This window comes from Galleria mellonella, unplaced genomic scaffold (assembly GCF_026898425.1).
Source record: "Galleria mellonella isolate WM207_F2 unplaced genomic scaffold, CSIRO_AGI_GalMel_v1 utg133, whole genome shotgun sequence".
Taxonomy (NCBI): Eukaryota; Metazoa; Arthropoda; class Insecta; order Lepidoptera; family Pyralidae; genus Galleria; species Galleria mellonella.
The window spans coordinates 1362647-1388723 of record NW_026441990.1 but is presented as its reverse complement, the minus strand read 5'-3'; the positions used below and the strand labels follow the sequence as shown (position 1 = coordinate 1388723).

Genomic DNA, 26077 nt, shown 5'->3' with positions numbered 1-26077 from the left:
TCTTTTAATTATAATCATAACCAGACGTAAGAATGTATTTTTGTAATTTCTATGTTAAGTTACATGATTTAATGGAAATATTTAAAAATATTTCCATCTACCATCATTCATCAGTTCCATTTTATTGTTGCCAATGTTATCTATTAACAATAAACAAGATACTTACGTTATCAGTTATAAATATAATTATACAAATTATCCCTAATGTACCTGAATTTGAATAGAAACTACTCATTAACCACATAAATGGTTGATAATGGAATGATAACCTCGCCCGCGCTATCGGCATACACCGGCGGGGCACCAGTGAAGGATGATAGGTGAGTATGAAGCAGGTCAGTTAGCCCATCGTGACGAATTCAACAAGAATTGTTCACGATGGTTTCCAGGGGGAACCACGTGGAGGTCGACCTAATAGAGCATATTGCTAGCAATGGGGCTGTCAAACTCTATTGCTAACAATCCCTTTCCCCCCAAGAAATATGTATTGTTCGATGGTAATGGTAGTAATAATGGTAATGATGATGCATTGTTGGATTTTCGATGCGGAGGCGACCTATATGACCTTAGGAATGTTACTTAATGAACGATAATGGATAATTATGGATTTAATAATTATTATACAGAATGACATCGAAGTTGTTTGAATGAATGAATGAATGAATGGTTTATTTTCTCTTCACAAAAGGTAGTATAAAGTGACAACTTGAGGTACAATTTGATGTGAACACCAATTTTGTGAAAGACTGGTGCTTGCGGTAGGTTTCGAGGAACCTGTGTTACAAGTCACCAGTGCCCCATTTCCATGACTACGCAAATACAAGGCAACCAATTAGTGTTAAAATACACAGATAACAATAACGAGATATAAAGTGCAAGAATAAACTTAACATTTGTTAGGTATATGAGAAACTAACGCCCTTAGTCATAAAAACTAAAACCTCCAACAAACTATTACACTGTTTTGTCACTTTCTTTCAAATTAGGAATTTAGTACAAAAGAAAGAGACAAAAGCTCAAGAGTTCAATAGCTGAAATGGGTTTATGAGAGGTTCGACGTCTTTATGAATAAGACGTTAAATAATTGCCTATGCAATTATATTAGAACAGAAATTAAGTGAATCAAAAATTTAACAATTAAAGATTTTGTCTTAAAAAAAATATATCAATTGTGACAAAACCAGTTATTGTGATCTAAAAACTAAACAATTGAACTGATTTTGTTAAAATTTCTATGAGACCAATCTGTAAGTGTATTCTTTCAGATAAAAAAAAAAAAAATCGAAATCGGTTTTGAACTGACGAAGTTAATGAGGCAACAAACATAAAATATACAACCGAATTGAGAACTACTGCGTTTATGAACTGTATTGAAAATGGCAAAAAGTTTCGAGTCTCTCATACTATTTAATAACTGAACGTGCCGCAGTATTTTTTTTATGCAACTTAGAACACATATAAAAATTATATGAAGCCTTTTTTTTTATCTCCCTTTTTTAGTCTTATTACTTTTCTATTACGCCTTGACTAGACAAAATTTTAATTATTCCTTTCCATCTTATGGTTGCCTGGAAGAAATCGCTATTTAGCATTAAGGCTGTATTGTTACCTCTTTATCTTGCTTTCATGTAATGAAGTTTATAAAATTAAGTATTCATTTTGTTTGTATACATATTGTTAATCTTTAAAGAGTTTTCATTCATTCGTTATATTCAAAATAAAATAATAATAATAATTCCACGTCGGATAAAATCGGTTACACATTTTATCTGCGTTCCGATTAGAGATGGGCAATCCACCTGGGTGGGTTTAAAGTCTGGTGGGTAAAAACCGGGTGTTTTGGGTTTATTGGGTTTAAACCCCATAAACACCCAAATTTTTGGGTGTTTATGATTTTGTACTTCATCATCGTCATCTCAGCCGCAAGACGTCCACTATACTGGACATAGACAATATTATTATGCAGCCTACAGAATAAAAAACTTTTAATTTGATTTTGAGTTTATTAAGAAAGAGATGAAAGTAAAATGTAAAACTACAGTCAATCACTGTCAGATTCAGAGTTATTACAAGCGATGAATTGTATAGGTTCGATAGGCTCTATTTCGTCTAAACTGTTATGTTCATTTACTTGCTCAATGAAAGCTTCTAAGGTATTTTCTTCATTAAACTGAATGTCCTCGCATTCAGCTTTATGTTTAAGATTCCAGTTATAACAAATGAATGAAATTTTTTCAGTTCTTTCAGTTGTAAGTCGATTTCTTTTGTTATTATGTATGTAGCCTTGGATACTAAAGGAACGCTCAGTGGCTGCCGAAGTACAGGGAGCTGATAGAATACGAATCGCTACTTTGCTTAACTCAGTGGAACCACAAATACCTTTCCACCATATTAGGGGCTCAATGCTATCTAATGAGCTCCATACAAATCCTCTGGCCCAAAAGTTTTCTTTAGCTTTATAACACGCCAAATCTGCCATTACATTTGACAAACTTAAGTGTTGGCTTAAATTGTAGATAAACTCCATACCCTTAAGTTCTTCCTCTTGAGTAAGTTCGACTCCTAGAGTCCTGGGGTCTAGAATATATGCTGCAAAATGTATTGGCCTCATTGCCATATTGCATCTTGAAGATACTGATGTTAGAATCTGCTGTTTGCTTTCTTCGCTCAATGTCGAAATCTCATTTAATGCAAAACGTATCTTAGCTTGTACATCTCTAAATGTAATGTATGTGCGATGCAAACGATTCTGGTCGCTCTCTAAGTAAAATATGCTTTCAGTGACTGGTTCCAAAATACTTATACATTCCCCTGTCTTCGTCCAGAAATCATCACTTAGAATTAAATCTTTAATATCTCTTGAAATTACCACATCTTCTCTAACTGTTAATATTTGCAAAGCTATCTTATTTGCTTTCAAACTTTTTAACGAAGTAACATGACTTCCCCATCTTGTAGCACAAGGCAATTTTAGTGTTTGTGTAGAATCTTCACCCTGCCTTGATTTTATCAACAAGGAACTTAATCGTTGACTCCTTTTAACAGTTTTTATTATATTTATGGCTTGCATAATAAACACAGTTACTTCTTGTATCTTTACAATATCTTGGCACAACAAGTTAAGGATATGTGCACAGCAACCGAGAGGAACAACATGTGGATATTTGAGTTTTGTTAATTCGAATGCCTTTTGTATATTTCTAGCGTTATCGCCAATAAGTACAAGAAACTTATTTGCTCCATACACTTTCATTACTTTTTCAACTTCTTGGCTAAGGTATTCACTAGTGTGAGGATTACTTTCTGTATTCAAACTTTTAACGTATGCAGGTTGAGGTTTTGATATAAGAAAGTTTATTATTCCTTCATTTCTTAAATTAGACCAGCCATCGCACTGAAGGTGTAAGTAACTACAAGCATTTAGTTCCTCATTTAACTCAAAACGCATTTCTCTATATATTTTATCTAAGTATTTTGTCGCTAAAGCTTTACGTGAAGGTATTTTAAATTTTGGTTGCAATTTTTCGAAAAATTGTATCCATAAAGGATGTTGCACCATCGATAATGGCGTCCCTGTTACAAATATAGCTCTCGCTAATTCTGTTTTTATATGATCATCGGTGTCTTGAAACTCAGCATTTATTGTAGTGTTAGCAGACGACGAGGGGCTTATAAAAGAATCATTTGTCTCTATCTCTGACAGTCCAGACATTTTGGTTTTGGACGAGCTATCTTTTATAAGTTTCATAGAGTCTTTTAATGTTTCTGGAGATTTTGGACAAGTGATAAGATGTTGAAGCATTTTGGCAGCATTACTGAATTTGTAGACCTTATTACAAAGCTTGCAAGAAACAGACTTGTTTGGTAAAGTACGGTAGTGCTCCCATATGCGTAAATCTTTAGGTCTCCCCATTGAACCTAAAAAAATGAACGATGATTAGTTGGTCTGACGAAAATTCAACAATAGAGTGCCTATTTTTTTACAATGATTATTTCTTGTTATTTACAATAAATTTATTAAAAAAATAATAAAATAAATACAAAAAACCTTTGTAAAATTACATCTCCTCGGAGGATTAAACGCAGACGCTAGTTTATTATCGTATTGTTCTGTATTTTTCTCAGCAACTTCTTTAATTCGATTAGGTACTTACGCATATTATGTTAAAAATAAATATCTAGTACACATCTTAGGCTATCCACCATTATTATCCAATGACGACTCTCAGCTAACTATGCACTATCATCCAAAATAAACGTGTATGGAAAATTTTATCCCAGTCGGTTGAGGATTGAGGATAATTGCATCAACATACGAACATACCTACATACTTTTATTTACATAACGCAAGCTAAATAAAAGCTTGTAATAATACATCTAATTTTAAGTTAAAATTGTTAAGTGATCATGATATAATTGTATCATTCAAAAATCCACTTACCTTTAATTATTTCTTGTTAAGTATAAATATTATTTCAAATCTGCTCCCTTAATATGCACTTTTTTACTGCTTTTCCTACCTAACACGTTACCAGGAAGTCACGTTACCAGAGTCAGAGTAATAGTGAACACGTTTGACAGTGATTGTCGTCGCCTCATATTCAGCGTCGACGAATAGGGGAATCCCCAGTCATAATGTATTGCATGCGTGGCGGTCTTACTTCAAATCCATAAACAAAGAGATAATTACAGAACTCGATACTAGATGGCGCTGTTTTTGTTTGAAGAAAGTTTGCGGGCTAAAATACATAGAATTTCATCAATGACTTCCACAAAGAACAACATTTCTGTTTTTTCTAAGTCCGTATCTCTTCCGTATATTTCATAAGATATAAGCTTGGGCTACATTGTTATGCAACGTGATTTTGTCGCTGTCTTGCTAGCAGGGTTGACAGATATACGATTTAAATCGTACTCATACTATTATTTGTCTATTTTTTAATGTACGATCGTAAAGATTATGATCGTAATTCGCACAAAAACATACGACTTTTTGGTTACCTGGCAACATTTTTATTATGAAACGAACATGCTCACATCATCAGTCACATGCAACAATTTATTGGGGATTTCCCCTTCACATCTGGCAGTCCTGCTTGCTAGAATATAGGTAAGTCAGCCACAGTTACTGACGATCGATATTTAAAGGGTATTGTTTTTGTGCTAAATATTTCATAAAAACGTTATTTAATACTTTGTGGATTATTAATTTAGTTGATAATCACTGGAAGTAAAATGGATGCTAATTTGAGAGATCAAGATCTTCGTATAAAACAGTTAATAAAAGAAAATCTACGTAAGTACTCTTTTTATACCTAGGTAGGTAAGGTATAATAAACACAAAAGGTACTTAGATCGCGTGTGTTCGAAGCATTTATTCTAATAAATTTAATTTAAAATTGTAGAAAGAAAAAAATGTCTGCCAAGCCGTAGCCGAAGCCGATCTCCAAATATATTTGGCGATAGTGAGACCCAGTGTCCAGATGATTTACCCAGCGTCGTCGCAACAAAGAAAAAAACGAGGATAAAGTAAAAGAAAATTTACTGAAAGAAGAAACAAACTGTTCTAAATGCTTAATTTATGGAGAAGAGGATAAAAGAAATGAGTATTTCGGACTGTTAGTGGCTCAAGAATTTAAATATATACGGCCATGTGTGCGAACGAGGTGTTATGAAGAAATTTTAAAGTATCTACGGGAAGCAAAAGGCCAACATGTTGATCAACTGCAACATGAAAACACTGAAAATTAATTACTTTCATTTTATTATATATAGATTTTTAAAATTTCCTGAAATATTATTAGTTAACGTTTTATTTAATATTGTAGAATTGATCAATACAATTTATAAAAATAATTTATTGGTATTACTTACATATTTTCAAAAAAATACGTAAAAACCTATTTTTTTGGGTGATTATGGGAGTTTATGGGTGTTTATTGGGTTTTTACCAAAGCACCGGGTTTAAACCCGGTGCTTTGCCCATCTGTAGTTCCGATACATCTCGGCTCGACTGACCTCCAGCAATCGGTCAAGCGCATAGCAAACAAACCGCCCTTCGATCCTTCAACACGTGGCTTTTGTTAGCGTTTCCTTATTTGATCTATTTTTAACTGAATCGATTCTATTTTTCCATGAATTTACGTAGAAATCTTAAAAATGAAGAGAGACAACTTCTGTTATTGACGGGTTTTTTATGGGTGACGATGAAATGGTAATTTTGCCAGTGTTATAGGTACATGCTGGGGGGCTGTCGGTGAGGAGTTATAGGTGAGGATTAGGCAGATCAGATGGCCATCAATTCATTAATAATTAACCATGGTGGTGTCCAGGGGAGACCGCGTGGAAATCGATCTGATAGGGTAAATGTAGGATACATTCATTCTTACTTGTCATTTCTCACTAGTACCCTGCCAGTATGTACCGATAGCAGAAGCGGGGTTACCATTGCATTCATCATCATCATATCAACCATTATCTCCCCCATAAACTGTCATAAGGTACGGGGCCGTTTCCTATGGCAACTTACCATTGGAAGGATTTTGCCTTGGATTTTTTTTTAGTTACGCTTGCCAAGCGGATTGGCAACCGCAGCTAGGTTTTGATGATCTTTTAAGAGACACACTGTCTATGCTGTCTATCCCTTTATCATTAAGTTGCCTTAGTCTCCTCTCACGACACCCACGAGAAAGGAATTCAATTATCAGTCAACAAAACCACGAATAGACGAGTATTCTCGTATATTCACTCAAGTCTTAAGAATTGCAAATTTTGAATATCTATTTTATGGCAGATTATATTTCGTAATGTAGCTTTTTTATTTATTTATTTATTTATAACATAGGGGGCAAATGAGCATACGGTTCTCCTCACAGTATTTGACGCAATTATACGACAGTAATTGTGAACTGTCAGATTTATTGGTTAGAAAACGTCTTTATTTCAATGATATAGACTTTTAAACATAGTAATAATGTTATAAGTTGTTTATTCACTTAAAACACTGAAGTAAATAAAGACAAATCTTATAGGTACAAACTTCGCTATTATCTATCTCCCTGACATTAATCGATGCTCGATATCATGCTGGCGAGATAACACTGATCTTTTGTTCAAGGGGAAAAACAATTTTAAAAGATTATATATCCAGTATCATTAAAAATATTATTTATCTTTATTCTACAATATTCTACGTCTGTAATTGTTAATAAGATGTAAACTCTCTTGTATATCTCCAATGGTGATTTCAAGTGTGTTATGAGCATTTTATCTTAAGTATTACAATGATATTATCATCCTTTCTGTGATTTTATCCGAGAAATCTTTCAAGTAGTAATACTTGAACAGTACAGACTCTAAAAACTACCTATATTTTTTTTTACAACTTAGAATGGCAAACAAGCTGACGGTCCACCTGGTGGAAAGTGATAACCGTCGCCTATAGACATGGCAGTACCATGGACATAACAGAGTATACTGTTTCGCCCATGATACCCCCATGCGTTGCCATTCCTGAGGACTCAGGTGTTATTCCTTTGTACCCAGTAAATTCACGCCATATCCCACCCTTCAAACCGAAACACAGCCATGCAAACACAATTGCTTCACGGTTGAATCACGAATGGGACAGGTACACAAGCAATCGACTTTTGTATAAAGTCTCCCTCTGGTATGATTGTTGTTGCCGCTTTGTTTGTGCTGAATCTTTAAATATGAATAATATTTAACAAATAACATTCCACAAAAACAAAAGTACTGATTTTGGGAAGAACGTTTGCAAGGACGAAGCACGTTTAGTGGATTTTAGAGACAATTGTAAGTGAAAGCTAAATTTGCTGCAAAGAATTGCTGTAACGTCGTACAAAACTTAAGTTCGGTTTTTTTTTGATGGGTGAAAATGGTACGGTACGAGATACGCTGGCGGAGCACCAGTGAAGGGTGATAGATGAGAATGAAAACAGGCCAGTTAGCCCATCATGATGAATTCATCAGGAATTAACCATGATAGTTTCTAGGGAGAACTGCGAGAAGGTTGACCTGGTTGGGTATATTGCTAGCAATGGCATTCTCAGTTCAAGCTGTTACAATATATATATATATATATATATATATATATATATATATATATATATATATATATATATATATATATATATATATATATAAACAATAGGAGATAAATTACAAAGAAGTAATTATTGTATTTCTTATCGGTAACACAAAGTATTTCCTTGTATTGAATGTTGTGTTATGTTTAACTGGATACAGAAAACACTTCTGTGTTCAGTTATATTTTTAAGGCATAAATGTACTTTAGAGCGGCATATATACGAAGTCAACTGATACCTCCATCTTTTTATGCTTACAGTATTTGAGCACAAGTTTATCGTTAAGATGGTCGGTTTATTTAACGGTTCCGTTATCGATGTTATAGGAAACTAAAGTTATTATCTGATAAGGCGACGCAAACACTAAACCATATCTTAGTACTTATTCATTCCATTAGACATTAAACATAATTTCAATATTGGTAACTGTACCGGATATGATGAGTGATTAGTAAGGTGTAGACGTGATAGGCGAATAGGCTATCTATCTTCATTCTAGGTTCGCCATGGTCATAGATAATATAATACTGTCCATGGTCTAATTTAGGGCATTCTATAGCTTTTTATCAGAAGGAATCAAGTAACTACGCCGTCGGGAAGAGGGGAGGGGGGACGGATTGTTAATAATGCGTGGTCCTTCCTGGAAACCATCGTGCTGAATTCAAGGTGTATTCGTTACGATGGGCTAACTTACTTGCTTCATTTTCTTTTATTATCCCTCACTGGCGTCCTGTATGTAATGCGCAGGCGGGGTTACTATTTCAATATTATCTATTAAAAAAAACATGTGCCGTCCCTGAAGCGTGTAGGTTTCTATGACAATTTATCCATATGTAAAAAATTCGTCATTGTAGACGGAAGTAATAGAGTGCCAAAGGACTTTATAATAATACTCGTATAAAATTTTCGAAAATAACCTGTCGTTTTCGTTACTCTGGGATAACGTAGCATTCTAATGGTAAAAGTTTATTGAAATGGGTCCAGTGGTTTTTAAGTTAATTTCTTACAAATAGATAAAAATCTTTCCTTTTTATAATATTAGGTTAGATAAAGTTATATTTTTTTTATGTAACTTAGAATTATAAACGAACTGCCTACCAAATTGTTAAAATGTGTTAATTATTTCTTTTTGACATGAACAGCATTAAATACATTAGAGAATACTTTACGGTCTTTTTGGTAATCATGTAATTTTTTACCTATTGTAACATTTAAATAAATACACATAATGTTAACAGAGATTTAAAAGAGTAACTTTTGAGTTTCTTGCGGGTTCTTCTCTATATATAACTTTCCGAACTCTGCATTCATAAAGAAAGTGCTTAAATCGTTATCGACACATCGTAATTTTTTATGAATGCAGGTCTAAATAATAATAATAAATACAAGTCTATTTGAATAAAAATTATTCGAATTTTGAATTTTTAAACTGCGGCTTTTTTGCGTTGCCGTACTAGAGGAATGAGGTGTTAAAATATTTCCGTATTTTGTAATCTATGATCTAATGAATTTGACAAAAAAAAATCAATAAAAATATTCCAAGGTGTCTATGGTGCTGTTTATGTTTATAGGCTACAGTTTTTTTATACCACTGAGGTGGCAAACAGTCATACGGCCCACCTGACGGAAAACGGTTGCTGTAGCTCATGAACACTTACTATACCAGGGACATTAGGTGCACGTTGTCGCCTCTAAAGAAACCTTTTTACCCTTTTTTTAAGAACCACATTCTGTAGTCTCTTGGAAAGACCTCAATACAATAGGAAACTCATTCCATAACCTGAGCGTACGTGGGTTACGGCTACCATCATCACGTGGGTCGTTCGATTGTTTATGATTTTTGTTTAATAATTAATATCTAAATATCCTGTAATCTTATTCTCTTAATATAAACGTGATAGTTTATTATGTTTGTTAGGTACTTATTAAACGGCTGAACAAATTTGAATAGTTAGTATTACAGTGAATATTACATTCTATTCTGTGATATTTGCAGTGCTCGTCATATCAGTTTGTTTGTCATTCCAAGTATTAGATATAAAATCTAGAAATTAGAAGTTTTAAGGTGACAGCTTCAAAAATATAGATGAATTATGAGCTTCCTTCTTTTGGAAGTCTTTTGAAAAGTACATCTGAATACAGACATTAATAAATCGAAGAAATATTGCGATTAAGCATAATGCAGTGTTTTTTTTTTTAAATGGGTGATAATAAAATGGTAACCCTGCTTGCGCTAACGGTATATGCTGGCGGGACACCAGTGAGGGTGATAACGAGAATGAAAACAGGTCAGTTAGCCCGTCATGAATTAACCATGATAGTTTCCAGGGAGAACCGCAAGGAGGTCGACCTGGTTGGGTATATTGTTAACAATGAGAGATATTACCAGTGAGTTACCAGTTAACCCATCGTGAAGAATTCCACGAGAAGTAACCACGATGGTTTCCAGGGGAAACCACGTGGAGGTTGACGTGATTAGTAACATTGCTAGCAATGGGGCTGTTAGACTCTATCGCTAATAATCCCTTTCCCCCTTAATGCAGTGGTTGAACTGTTATCTGAATGTATGGATCGATACAAGTCCAATACCTTATCACCTTTTAAATGTTTAATAGTGAGTATGCATAAGATTGACGTAATCGTCATTTCTAATAAGGAAATCTGTGTCATTCGGATACCTATAATGTTCATCATTCATGTAATCATGCAGTTGGGAAATTCATATTTAATATAGTCAATGAATGAATGAATGTACAGGACGTATTAATTAGGTTATTCAATAACACCATAGACCTCATCATCACTAAAAAACAGGTGATATTGAACGAACGCATTCAAATTTAATATACAAAAAAAAAAAATTCAAGAGAATGATTATGAAGGATATAAGATTTCTTTGCATTCCTATTTTTGCGTAGGTGCATCGAATACCAAAACGTTTTTCTCCATTATTCTTTAAAAAAAAATATAATTGCAAGCTTTTTTTATTTCTTTCTTTTTTTTTTAATTTCTTTTATTGAACTGCCTAAAGAAGAAGTTAGTAGTTCTTTATTCTATCATAACTTATAAACCACCTTTATAGTCTAAACAGATTTGCATCTATTAAGTATTGTTAGGACCTTTAAATCGTTTCAAGTAATACTACTTTTCATATTTTTGGCAGGGCAGTTGTCTTTTTTAATTTTCGAAACAAAAAGTACCCACTTGTAAAGTGTAAGAAACAAATATTTTGTTTATTAATGTTATCTTGAGTAATGAGGGATATAAGAATACCTCCATGCCTATCGTATCAGCTTCATCGGTGATAGTCAAGTCAATCATCGATGCGTCATTACGGATTTGATCAACATTCATACCATTAAGATGGTGTTTTATTAGAATTTTGTTTTTGGTGGAGTTTGGATTTTATAAGAAAAGGAGATCACAATAGGAAACATATTTGCTAAATTGTCTATGCCTAGGCTTTTAATAATATAGTAGTTTATTATTTAGTATATTATTATTTGTTATGATTTATATACAAACTCTATAGATATTTCTTCTTTCGGGTGCTCAAAGTTGATTGGAAGAAATCCCTTTAAGGGATAAGTTCATTTATATAAATTTTCGTTATAACCTGATATCTAGATATATTAAAAATAAATGCACAATAGTACATAAATAGGTAAGGTCTAGAAGAAATAGACTACAATTAGAAAAAAATTTGATGACATTTTGGAAAGTATACTATACTAAGTATATTAATAATTTGATTATGTTTTGATGATAGTGAGCATTAAAAACGAAAATGATCTATTAAAAGGCTGGTATTGAAATCATTAATGATGGTAAGAGGAACTACAACTGTGTACCAAAATATTTCCCGCTTGTGTATATCTTCTAGTACCGCGTTCTCCCGCCGAATTGCGGAAACCGCGCGAATTCATTGACAGACCGGAGCACGTTTACAAACATGGCGTCCGCGACGGAAAAAATAGACGAACGGGATGTTAGATGCTTGGTTTACAAAATATAGACCAGGGTGGCGGCAAATGTGAACACAATAGACGTTCATCAAACTATCTCGCCTAAAACTGGATAGATATTTATATTATGTTGTAATGAATGAGTAGAGTAGTGCAATCTCTGACACAGGAAAAGTAATTAGGTATTTAATTCTCAAGAAGCAACTATTAAACGTTTTTGAATAAGTATCTACCGATGTTCTGTGATGTGATATCTATCAGATTGTTTATATCGGTAAACCACTAAGTTTATTTGCTATTACCAGTATCGTATTTTTATTTATTCCAACTTGTTTTTTCTACGTCGTAACCTCTAGGTAACACTTTTAAAATCTAAATTGGTGATAAGTATTTAATATGGCTTGTTGTACATTAATAGGTGGATCTACTAACAAAGACTGAATTACAAATTCTACGCAGAACACGATTCTAACACCTAGAGGCGAAAGTCACTCTCATCTACAATCTATGAATAGGCATGGGCATTAGATTTATTGTTATCGGTTGAAGACTCATCAAATAGGTTTGTTATAGTAGTTGTCCTTGAACAAAGCTGGTAACTTTATTAAGAATACACAATGAATTTGTTTAAATAATTTTTAGATTGAATTGAATTGCAAAAGAAATCAAAATATAAATTGTTTTCTTCTCAATACTATTATTGGATCGCTTCTTTTCTCTCGCGTTTTTTTACTTATCTTTTTTAACAGTTATGTACTCAAGGAAATAATATTTCTAATTCGTTGTGTAACAAACCAAAGGTAGGACTATAACCAATATTAAAATAAAATAATAAAATAAAAAAATAATAATATCAATAAAAATGGGTTGTTAAATGTGTAAATCGTTTAGCAAAAGACCAAAAAACTGTTTTAACTCTGTAGATAGCGGTAAAAGGAAAAGTGACGTTTACCAGCGAGGTTTGGGTCAACTAGTTTTTATTAATAATTAATTAATAATTATTAAACTTAATATTTTTACAGAATCAACATTTTTATTCACAGTTGATCAATTTTTATGGCGCACAGCGCAGTGGTAACTGACACTGGCCGGTAGCAATGTCTTGCGCGAACAGTATAAGAAAAAAAGAAGATTCTATTTCGCGCCAACGCTTCCGCCATGTTGTTCGCGTGATGAAAATGATGTATTGGTCATACGGCTTTCTTTCACTTTCGTTAGAGAATCGTGATGTTGAATGATAACGTTGTTTCCTTGATTGTTGTTTGTTTTTCTAATGACTTATTATTTGTTAGGAAATTTGCAAAGAAAAGTAATTACAGTTGGATTCTGTTACATAAAAATTTCTGCTATTGGTGACAGACCTCCTTTTATATAAGTTTACTTTTATAGATTTAATATTTTTCTATTTTGAATATGTCTTTTTATAAATTTTTTGTTTTTACTTTATTGACATTTAAATACGTCTTTTTGAAGAAATTTCAACATTTGAAGAACTCTGATATACCAAAACGGGAAAGAAACAATACCAGAATTTAAATAAAGGAAACGGCTGTATGGACTTAGTCCTTTTGCTTTCTCTATTGATAGGTAATTTGGAACCAAAAAAAAAAAAAATTAAAATGGTAAGTTTCTAATTATATTTAATTATTGTCGCTGCCCTTCCCTTCTACCAGGCACATTAAATATTAGTAATGGAAAGTTTGTAAATTAGATACATAATGGAAAATGACGTTGTGATTTCGCAATAAGGTTTAATTATCTACTAATGAGGTACTTAGATATTTTTTCTTGTTACCCAATTGTGAGATAAAAGGAAATATTACTTAATTAAAAACCTATTTAAAACAATGTGGACAATTGGTTATAGAAATCACGTATTATTACATAGTATTTATTATATATATATATATTATCTATGACTTAACTATGAAGTAACTTCAACAAATATTACAGAAATTTCACTGTAATATTAAATACCACGTGTTCGATTATGAGAAGGACACTTTGTACAAAAATCATTTACTTGGGTACCTCTGCCTCTCTGTCCCATTCGTGTTCCTGCCATGAAGCAGTTGTGTTAGCATGGCTGTTGTTTAACACGTAATACGATGTAAAAATTAACGTTTTGGATAGACATATCAAGTTTGTTTGTTTCAATATGAAAGGTCAAAATGTACCATTTAAATGGTAGTAGTATAATAACAGAACCATAGACAGTAAAATGTACTCATAGAGTAGAACATTTGTTAAAAATGATGCTCCTTTATAATTTTGATTTTATCCTGTATTGATATTTACTAGCTGAAAATTAAATAAAAAGTATATTAGCGGATTGGATAAATAACCGATAACCTGAATCTGATACCACACGGCTCTGTACAGTCTATCATAAGCGTTCCATGTAGAATCGGTACAGTAGATAGACTCTTTGGCTTAGATAGCGGACTCTGTATAATCGGAGGGATACAGGTAAGTCGAAACAGCACAAATTGACTGTAAATAAGTAAATCTATAACGTTTTTGTGAAACAGATTTAACCAGAGGTTCCTAAACTTTTAATTGGCGTCATTAAAAATACGGGCTCTCCGTTTCTTTGGAGAATTGTGACAAGACTTTACGCCCTTACGTAAATTGAATACGCCAATTTAAGTTATGGCAGTGAAGCACCCGGTAGAATAATAAATTGATTATGAGTGGGCAAATATAAGTTAAAGTTGGCTAAGTTAGCGGTTTCTAAACTTTGACTATCATCTTCCGAAGAAAGTAATCAAAACCAACTTTAGTAAGATTAGATGAGGTTTCTTACTATTCGGATACAATTTAAGTGAAATTTATACACCAAGTTTTAATCAATAAAATTTATTTGTTACTAGTTAATTCCCTTGGCTTTGCCCGCGTGCATCAGTAAAAAAGTGTCCAATGTGTTAAGACATAATCTACCCATGTATCAAATTTCATTCAAATCAGTCTAAACATCGAAATATCTTTAAAAACTTTCACGTTTATAATATTAGTAGGAGGTTCGTGTATTTTGATTTTAATTTACTTAAATCAGTGAAATAAGATGAGAAGAAAACATTGACGTGAGATTTTCATTGACCCCTTTTCCCCCTCTATCCCGTCATATAAATGACCAGCGGTCCGACTCGGTTTCACATGGGTATATATAAATTTACGTTAATAATATATAGCTTATGTTACTCAGGAATAATGTAGCATTCTAGTTGTGAAAGAAATTTTGAAATCGGTCCAGTAGTTTTTGAGTTTATTCGTTACAAATATACAAATCTTTCCTCTTTATAAGTTAGTGTAGATGTAGATGAGGTTTAATGAGGTTTTACTGTACTATACCCTTTTCTCCCTATTGTAAATCTGGTGTATAAGTACATATATTGTCAGTACTATAGGATACATGACTACAGAAAAATAAAAATGGCGACCATGAACTGTCAAAAAAATTATTACAATTAGACTTTGATTCGTGGAATCCCTTTTTACGATTATACGGAACTCACTTTAGGTACAACTGGTCCAAACTCTAAATAACCATATTTGAACATATCCGAATCTTTAGTGGCGGCACGCTGTCAACGCTCATGTATCTTATTTGGCCACGATATTTGTATGACGATATCTGTTCTTCTTGTCCGTGTCAATATTGTCTAAAGGGTCGACGACCTCATTCATAAAATGGATAATATATTGTGACCTTAATAGATAATCTGGGATAGATCAGAGGCTCGTCTTATTGTACGTCTGTACATACGTATAATCTGTCTCAATAGGTGGAAAGGGACTGTTAGTAATGCTGACTATTAGTCCCATTGCTTGAAATATACCCTATTAGGTCGACCTCCACGTGATCATCCCTGGAAACCATTTGCGCTGAATTCCAAGTATTCATCATGACGGGCTAACTGACCTGTTTCTTCATTCTCACCTATTATCCCTCACTGGTGCCCCGCCGTATACTGTTAGCGCGGGTGGGGTGAGCATTCCATTATTATTAATGAAAAAATGTGTCTCAATAGAATTTAATGAAAAGGCGATCAATTTTGTTGATATTATCATAAAAACACCAACAGATATCAATAAAATAGGAGCGTTGTATTAATTTATTTTACACTTTATTGCACCAAGTAATAAAATAATAAATACAGTAAATATTAATGTTAAGTAACCCCCTTGTTGTTATTATTATTAATTTATACCACTATTGGATGTCAGCACATTGTCACGGCATATGTTGTTACAAACAATCTACGAATTAATAGCATATATAATACGAGCCTTTAAATTAAGTATTAAACTTGTTATCATTCATACTAATGTTTATAGGGGGGAAAAGGATTGTTAGTAATGGAGACTGAGAATCCTATTGCTAGCAATATACCCAACCAGGTCTACCTCCTCGCGGTTCTCCCTGGAAACTATCATGGTTAATTCCTGATGAATTCATCATGATGGGCTAACTGGCCTGTTTTCATTCTCGTTATCACCCTTCACTGGTGCTCCGCCAGCATATCCCGTTATCGCAGGCGGGGTTACCATACCATTTTTACCCATCAAAAAAAAACTCTTCTTTTTCTTCTTGTTTTTTAATTAAGTATAGGTACAACAAAAAAAAATATGATTGGATAAAATGTCTATTACAAACTTCGTACTGATAAAAGAAAGAAAAAATCTACTATATGTATGTATATGTATATACATACATATATATTTGTTTTTATTATATCAACCGTCAATTGTCCATTGTTGAATATAGGTCTTCCCTACAGTGATAAATACTAGGAGGAAGGAATGAAATAAATATTCATTCATTCATTCATCCGTCCTTCGGTTCGGTACTGTTCTTTCTAGTTTCCTGGTTTTCTCGCTGATAATTAGTAAAGATTAGAACATTTTCCCTACGCTTTATTTATTTATTTTATTTACACATACACTAAACAAACTTTTCACTTAAATAATATAATTCATTACATACATTCTTTCTTTAAGAAAATAATATAAATTATACATGTTACATATGACAAAACAACATAATAATGAAGATTACACAATTATATAATAACATTACTATTTTAGTTTGAAATTGGAATAAAAAAAGAAAAATTTTATAAAAAAAAAAACAAAATTAATGTAGCAGTGTTTGTTTACTAAGTAATAATGAATTAAAATTTGAGTTGTGTAAATGCGTAGTTTCATCATCATCATATCAGCTGTTATTTGTCCACTGTTGAACATTGGCCTCCTCCTATTTGGGGGTGCGTTAATTGTTGCCACGTTTGGCAGGCGGGTTGGCAACAGTAATTAAGCCTTGGTGATGTTTCAAGAGGAGCGCTGTTGCTCATCCCTCGACGATTAAGTTATCTTAGTCGCCTCTAACGATACCTACGAGAAAGGAAGGGGTGACCTATGCTATGCCGGGACTACGGGATGAATAACTTTACATTTTACTATTATTATAAAGGCAAATGTATGTGAGAATATATGTATGTTTGTTACACTTTCATGTTAACACTATTGAACGGATTTGAATGAAATTACATACTAATTATGTATCAAACTAACTTAACTTTTGAATAAAGTTTGGTATATATACAAATAGTGTATATTCTAACTTAACACATGGTATACTTTATGCACTAAAATCACGTGGGCATAATCGGCAAAGCCGCGGGTAAAGCTAGTAAAATATAAACCACAAACAAAATCGCGTTCCTTAAGGTGCTTTCAATAAATATATTTAATTAAATATTATTTTTAAAGATGCTTGAATTTATAGAACGTAATATAAAATTAAATAAAGGTTAATGACGTCCTTTTAATAAAACGAAAAATATTTACCTATATTTAGATAACAATGTTGAGCGCAATCGTTCGGCACGGTTGTATGTTCAGCTGGGCAGTATGACGGAAAATACATTTGAGTTCATCTTATTTATCTCAACGGTTATTATTACACGTTTACACGAATGTGCAAAAAAAAAACTGTTATTTTATATTATTAAGTTAAGTCTGTTTACAGATATCAATATTTTTTTTGCAAATATGTTACACTATATTAGTGACGTACCAATTCTATATAAATTTTTACAATTCTTTTTGCAATCGATCCCCTTACGTATTAATTTTAATGTTATCATATTTGAAATTGCTATTTTTCTTTGCAGAGCAAAATCGTAAAGCGAAATCTATATGTAAAGTCGCAATTATTTAGATTTTAAGGCGGGTACCTTCGTTTATTTTAAATACACAATTGGGACTTAACGGGATGTAAAAACATTTACAGGTAAATGGTACCTATAAACCTGGCCCTCTAAACAAGAGACATCTGGCATTGCTATCTCAGTCTATCTCACGGACTTTCACGGACACGGACGAATTCGCTTGCCACTTGTCTAGAAGGTCTGCTTCTTTATTGCCTACCTTTCTATTTATATGTATTTACGTTTTTGTGTAGTACATGACATTATGACGAGATGTTACATTCTCGTCATTTGATTTTGCTTTTATGAAGTCTCTTTTTTGATGAGAAATGTTGTATATACTTTGTATCAATGAATAAATGAATGGTTTATTTTCTCTTCACAAAAGGTAGAATAAAGTGACAACTTGAGATACAATTTGATATGAAGACCAATTTTGTGAGAGACTGGTGCTTGCGGTAGGTTTCTAGGAACCTGTGTTACAAGCCACCAGTGCCCCATCTCCATGGACTACACAAATACAATGTAACCAATTAGTGTTATAATACACAGATAACAATAATAAGATATAAAGTGCAAGAATAAACTTTTCACTACTTCAAACGTTTATATGTAACTTTTTTATACGTAATTTTTTTTGTATTTAAAAATCTCCACTTGTGTCAATGTATTACTTCAATGTTGTGCCTGTCTATAATTGATGCAAATACTATATTTAGTTTTTAAATGTATGTTGTCAATGTATTTGTATTGTTGATATGCCTAAACAAATAAATAAATAAATCACTATATATACAATACTTTGCATAGACTAGTATAGATTACGAGTAGGAATGGTAGGATAAAATATACACTAGAGCAGATGTTTCAGCATTTGTTATAGAGAAAAGATAAAAATGCCTATCATTCATATTATTCCTTTTTAATTAATAATAATAATAATGTAACAAGTAAATAAAATAAATTTTGAAGCAATTTCCTGCTAAAGGATAATTTAAAAATAATTTTGTGTTCTAACGTACAGAAAATGGGTATAGATTTAAATCAATTCTATAGTTGAAGGTCTTTTTTTATACAACTTATAATGGCAAGCAAACTGACGGCCCATCTAATGGAAAGGGGTAACCGTCGCCTATAGACATGTGCAGTACCATGGACATAACAGAGTATACCGTTTCGCCCATGATAGCCTCCAAGGAGTTGCCATTCCTGAGGATTCAGGTGTTATTCCTCTGTACCCTGTAAATTCACTGTCATATCCCACTTTTCAAACCGAAACAAAGCCATGCAAACACAACTGCTTCTCGGCTGAAACGAACGATAGAGGTACCCAAGCAAACGGCTTTTGTACAAAGTCTCCCTCTGGTCTTTTATATCATTTAGGTTTAGCAGTTACAATATTGTATTTTTTTAATATTTATTTTTAATTAAACTTTATAGTGTATTACATTCTAGTATCTTTATATTGTAAATATGAATAAAAAGTAAACGTGTCTTTGAAAAAATGTTTGTATGGCGACATAATATTCATTTTATAATTTATTATAATTTGCTATACATCTATTGAACATCGTTCATGAACATGAACAGACACTAGGTATAGAAGACAGGGATTGATAGTAATGGGGACTACCAACCCCATTTCTAGCAATACACGTAAAAAACATAAGACATGTACTTATCTGTTATTCATACACTCTCTACTTCTAAGCCAACGTTGTAATTTCATTGTTTTCACACATCAATTTTCCTTCTCGTTAAAGTAAACAATGTTTGCAATTGTTATGATTACTGCTTGCTTATTCATACTATTACGAACGATATGTCGACAAGTAATAACAGTGGACTAACACCTGAGTCCTCAGGAATGGCAACGCATGAGGGGTATCATGGGCGAAACAGTAGATATACTCTGTTATGTCCATGCTACTGCTCATGTCTATAGGCGACAGTTACCACGTTCCATCAGGTGGGCCGTCAGCTTGTTTGCCATTCTAAGTTGTATAAAAAAAAAAGAAAAAAGTAATTGAAGATAATCCTTCGTCTGTTACTAATGTTATAGATGTGAAAGTTTGTAAAGATATATAATGTTTGTATGTCAAACATACAATCAATAAAAAAATCTACGGATTTGAAAAAATTGGTAAATGGCTAGATTATTTAACACATCATATCAGCCTTTAATTATCTACTGCTAAACATAAATCTCTTTCTTGGGGGGTTTTACCAGTAGTTGCCGTGCTTGGCAGGAGGATTGGCAACTGCAGTTTGACTTTGAAGATATTTTAAGAGGCACGCTGTTGCTCATCTCTCGCCTTGCCTTAGTCATCTCTTATGACACCCACAGGATAGGGGTGGCTTATTTCATGTTGGGAGCACACGGCGAATACTTCACACGTAGGACTTCATAATTACGTTAATTCATGGAGGCAATGATGACGGGATACAGCCGGTCACAAATAAGTGTTTAGCATTTTTGTTTGTGTACCTATTTCCATTGAATTTTTCTATTTGACTTCTGTTATTTCCACAGCTTGTGGATGTATCTACGTAAATACGTAACCGCACATTGTAAACCACATCTGCTCGATAAGAGATTTGTTCACGTGGGAGCTAGTGGGCAATTGATAACATATTTAACTGCCTAAAATATAGATCATATTAAATCAATTATCCTATTGCTAAATATGACAGTACAATTAACTTAGACGAGAAAAGATTAATTAATTAACCAAACCAAATTAGCCTTAACTAGTTTTTAATCAACGTCAAAAAGGAAGTGCTCAATTCGGTGGTATATATAATGTGTGACACTCATACACATATATGCACACACACACACACATATATACACACACAAACACACATACACACTCATATACAATTAGACTAATAGCCTGGTCCCAAAACTAGTTACCCCGTGTTATGAGGAACTAGGCAACGTACATCTGAGAGCACAACCCATAGCACCCAGAGAGCCAATTTAAATTTCGTTCCCTAAATTGGCCCGATCGAGAATCGAACCCGTGATCTCATTATGGTAAGCAATATTTCTATTGCAGCGCTAAGAAGGTCGACCTCTGCTCGGCAATGAATTTGTTTACTTGAGAGCCACTGGCCAATTGATAATATTGTAGTGACTAAAGTGCAGGCCATAATAGATCTGTTATCCTAAAGTAAATATAACAATACCATTAAACTAGATAAGGACAGATTATTTCTAATGAGTTTATTACTTTTATACTCGTATTCAGTTTGTTAATTTATTTTAAATATATATAATTTACTACCACAATGAGTGTGAAAATTTGTAAATATTATATGTATATTTGTTATTTAATAGACTTAATATTTTTAATAGGTTATATTTAAATTCTTAAAAGTTCCGTAATATATGTATTTATTTATTTTAACTTCTGTTTAGCACTACTACTGCCCACTCACTACTTCCTATGCCACTGTGTTAGGTTGACTGGAAGAAATCTCTTTTAGAGATAAGTTCGCCCTTTGCTAACATGGTTTGTTTTAGTGCAATAAAGAATATATATATATATATATATATATATATATATATATGGTCTATCTTTATATCAAGCATTAATCATATAGGGACATTTATTTCCTTGTTTTCTTTTGCCGCTATAGAGTTGTATCCCACGGGATGAAAAACCACGAGAGAAGTCGTTTTTGATATCACCTGTACTATATATATAGTCGGATATCTATATAAATTTTGACCGACTGCTTTATATATCATATATATTAGACAACTGATATATAATATATACTTTGTTGTGCCAAAATATAGATATTGTAACTATATACTTTGTATTTCCCCTGGTATATATTGTATAAGAAAATATGCCACGCCACACTTTGGAAAATAGTAAAACAAGAGCATATCAAAAAAGGTTTTTACAAAAATTATATTTGGCGAATTTTTTGATTTTTATTAGATACCCTAATAGTCAAATTATAATATTTAAAGACGTTTGTCACTTAATACGCAAAATAATATTATTTTTGTTAGTTTTTTTTTTTTTTTTTTTTACAACACAGGGGCAAACGAGCATGCGGCTCACCTGATGGTAAGTGACTACCGCCGCCCATGATCACCCACAACACCAGCGGCATTGCAGGTGTGCTGCCGGCCTTTTAAAAAGGAATATACTCTTTTCTTGAAGGTTATGTTGTCGTATCAGTTCGGAAATACTGCTGCTGGAAGTTGATTCCAAAGAATGGTTGTGCGTGGAAGAAAGTGCCTTGAAAAACGCACGGTGGAAGACCGCCACTCGTCCAGATGATTGGGATGAAACTTTAGTTTGTGGCGGGTTGTACGGTGGTGAAAATCAGCAGCAGGTATCAATCCGAACAATTCCTCAGAACACTCCCCATGATAAATTCGGTAGAAGATGCACAGAGATGCAACATCTCTGCGCAGCTTCAGTGGATCAAGTCGGACAGTAAGGCGTTGACTATCGATAATTCGAGCCGCCCGACTTTGAATGCGGTCTAACGGAAGGAGTTGGTACTGTGGCGCTCCTGCCCACAGGTGAGAACAGTATTCCATATGCGGCCTGACTTGGGCTTTATATAATTTCAGGCGGTGTTCTGGCATGAAATATCGTCTCACCCTATTGAGCACTCCTAACTTCTTGGAAGCTATCTTAGCCTTCTCCTCCAGATGACCGCAAAACTGGACGTCGCAAGATATATCAACGCCCAGAATTCCTAGACTCGACTTTTTATCAAGGGAAGTGCCCTGAAAGTGAGGAGATACGACAAACGGCGTCTTTTTTGCGGTAAACGCGCAGACTTGTGTCTTTTTGGGGTTAAATTGGACAAGATTTTGTTCACCCCAGATCGAAACTTGATGGAGTGAAGTTTCGATTTCAGACACAAGTCTATTCCGGCACTCATCGGTATGTGCCCGCGAGATCCTTGCATGACCGGAATATAATGTATCTCCTGTACTGTCGTCTGCATAGCAATGAATATTACTTATCTGTAACATATCATTGATATGCAGAAGAAACAGAGTCGGAGATAGTACACAGCCTTGCGGGACACCAGCATTCAAAGGTTTTAAATCAGAGCATGCTCCGTCGACTACGACCTTAATGCTACGTTCCTTGAGAAAACTGGCGACCCAAATGCACAGTCTCGCAGGCAACCCAAATGAAGGTAGCTTTGAAAGCAGCGCTCTATGCCACACCCGATCAAAGGCCTTCGCGATATCCAGACTAACTGCTAAGGCCTCTCCCTTACTCTCGATAGCCACTGCCCATCGGTGTGTTAAGTAAGCTAAAAGATCACCGGCCGAACGTCCCTGTCGAAAGCCGTACTGGCGATCACAGATCAGCTGGTGTTCTTCTAGGTACCGGAGCAGTTGACGGTTAATGATGGATTCCATAACCTTCGAGAATAAGGAAGTGATAGCTATGGGCCTATAGTTAGCTGGATCTGAGCGATCTCCCTTTTAGGGATCGGATGCACCAGAGCAGTCTTCCAAAACTTTGGGACTATGCCCGATGAGTAGCTAAGCCGAAAAAGACGCGTAAGAACCGGAGCCAACTCTGGAGCGCACGTCCTAAGCACAATTGGAGGAATACCATCGGGCCCACTCGATTTATGGATTTCGAGGGAGAAAAGTGCTCTACGCACTGAGCTATGCGTGAATTTAATGTCAGGCATAGAGCTCCTACAACACGTGATGGTCGGTGGTGATTTCTCCCCGTCATCCAATGTCGAGTTTAACGCAAAGATGGATCCAAGAAGATCGGCCTTTTCCTTAGCGTTCTGGGCCAACGAGTCATCCTCCCTGCGCAATGGTGGAAAAGATGACTTACAGAAATTCCCTTGTGCAGCTTTGGCAAGAGACCAGAAAGCTCGAGTTCCAGAGGGCAAACTAGCCAATCTCTTGCCAATTCCACTAATATGCTCTGACTTCGCTGTGGCTATAACTCTTTTGAAAGACCTAGAGGCAGAGTTATACTTCTTTTTCACTGGTGTTAGGATCTCGCGACGCCACACCTTTAGCCCAGGTTAGGAAGCACTCCTGTTTCAGACGAGATGCTGTTCTACAAGAGGCTCCATACCAGGGCTGGGATTTCCCGCCGACGGGCACCACAGAGTTAGGAATAAATAATTCCATTCCCTGAAGCACCACATCAGCAATGGAATTGGCAATGGCGTCGGGATCATCCAGTGTGAAGCAAACCTGCCTCCATGGGTAAGATGCGAAAAAAATCCGCATCTCATCCCAGTCTGCTGACCTGTAGTGCCAAACACGACGTCTACCCGTGGAACGTGGTGGAATCGGACTCATGAGAGGCACCTCGCTCCGCACCAGACTGTGATCCGACGATCCAAGCGGAGCTTCGACGGAAATCACATAGTTGTCTGGGTGGGTGGTCAGCAGAAGGTCCAACAGTGAAGGTGAATGGTCCAACACATCAGGTATTCGCGTAGGCGAGGAAACAAGCTGCGTCAGACCATAAGCCAAAGCAAAGTCATGAACAGATCTTCCCGCATAGTCGGTTGTACGTGAACCAAGCCATTCGGTATGGTGGGCATTAAAATCGCCAAGAATCACGATTTCAGCGGAAGGAATCTGTTCGAGCAGGGAATCTGTAGCCATTTGGACGTGCTCAATGAGTTGGTCGGTTTCGATGTTACCGCTGTGGGACCTGTATAGGCATGCATAGACGCGAGGATGGTCATTGCAGTCTACGCGTAGCCATAAAATGGACAGGTCCGTACCTTCAAGAGTTCCAAGGCGGCGACAGCAGATATCCTCTCTGACATACGCGCATACACCGGCACGCGAAACAAAACAATGTTCAAGTTTATAGCCCGGGTACGTCAGGTATGAAGTTTCGTTTGGAGAGGATATCTGTGTCTCCGTTAGAAAGAGCAATGCCGGCCGCGCCGTTTCTAGGTGGTGGTGGACAGCGTTTAGGTTAGAATGTAATCCCCTAATATTGCAGAAGCTCACATTGAGCGAAGGGGATGCCGTAGAAATCTTGCTCCGTTTGCCCTTGGTTCCAAAGAGCGGAATTTTGCCCCCCCCCCCCCCCAGAATACGCAGGGCAGCCCGAGCGTGGTTGCTCGAGAGAGGATTCTCCAGCAACATGGTTACTGGTACCTCCCTGGGGTATGTTATTTTTTTTTTAATTCCACTGCCATGGTTGCGTGTTGTAGGATAGGGGGACGGGGTTGGGGAAAGGATTTTAGGAATAGGAAAGGGATGGGTATGGGATGGGTATGGGATGGGCCTCCGGACTCCCTCACTCACCATACGGAATGTGATCGCACTGAAAGTGCAACCACTTAGCGTCGGTATTCTGTGAGGGTGTGGTACTTCCCCGGTCGAGCCGGCCCATTCATGCTGCAATACCATATGGTATTACAGCGTGGCTCTACCACCTACAAAGTCTAGTCAGAAGAACATTGAAGATAGAAGTACCAAATTCAAGTCTTTGCGTGTAAACTTTTCAAAACAATATTGTGTAAAAAATATTTAGCAAATATAAACAGTATGATATATTTTTAGGAAGGTAATTTCATATTTTTTACGAAACAATTTATTAATGTACAAAAGTCGATTGCTTGGGCACCTCTGTCCCATTCGTGTTTCTACCGTGAAGCAGTTGTGTTTGCATGGCTGCGTTTCGATTTGAAGGGTGGGATATGGCGTGAATTTACAGGGTACAGAAGAATAACACCTGAGTCCTCAGGAATAGCAACGCATGGGTGGTATTATGGACGAAACAGTATACTCCATGGTAT

General features: G+C 34.9%; 1 protein-coding gene and 1 long non-coding RNA gene across 4 annotated transcripts in view; one reads left to right on the top strand and one right to left on the bottom strand.

The window, feature by feature from the left end:
* Positions 1-26077, top strand: part of LOC128202536 (uncharacterized) — an 81149-nt gene that overhangs the window by 3557 nt on the left and 51515 nt on the right. Inside the window, exon 2 of one of the 3 annotated variants that reach the window (XR_008253840.1) lies at positions 18370-18485. The exons of the other annotated variants lie outside the window; for them this stretch is intronic. This is a non-coding gene — a long non-coding RNA (uncharacterized LOC128202536). The remainder of the gene's footprint in view (positions 1-18369; positions 18486-26077) is intronic. 3 annotated transcript variants of the gene reach the window in all.
* On the bottom strand, positions 1788-5983 carry LOC128202534 (uncharacterized). Its single transcript, XM_052903235.1, has 2 exons — positions 4443-5983; positions 1788-3918 (listed from the first exon to the last, which is right to left on the bottom strand). Exon 2 carries the CDS (start codon positions 3911-3913, stop codon positions 2042-2044), a length of 1872 nt encoding a protein of 623 aa, XP_052759195.1. The 5' UTR covers positions 3914-3918; positions 4443-5983; the 3' UTR covers positions 1788-2041.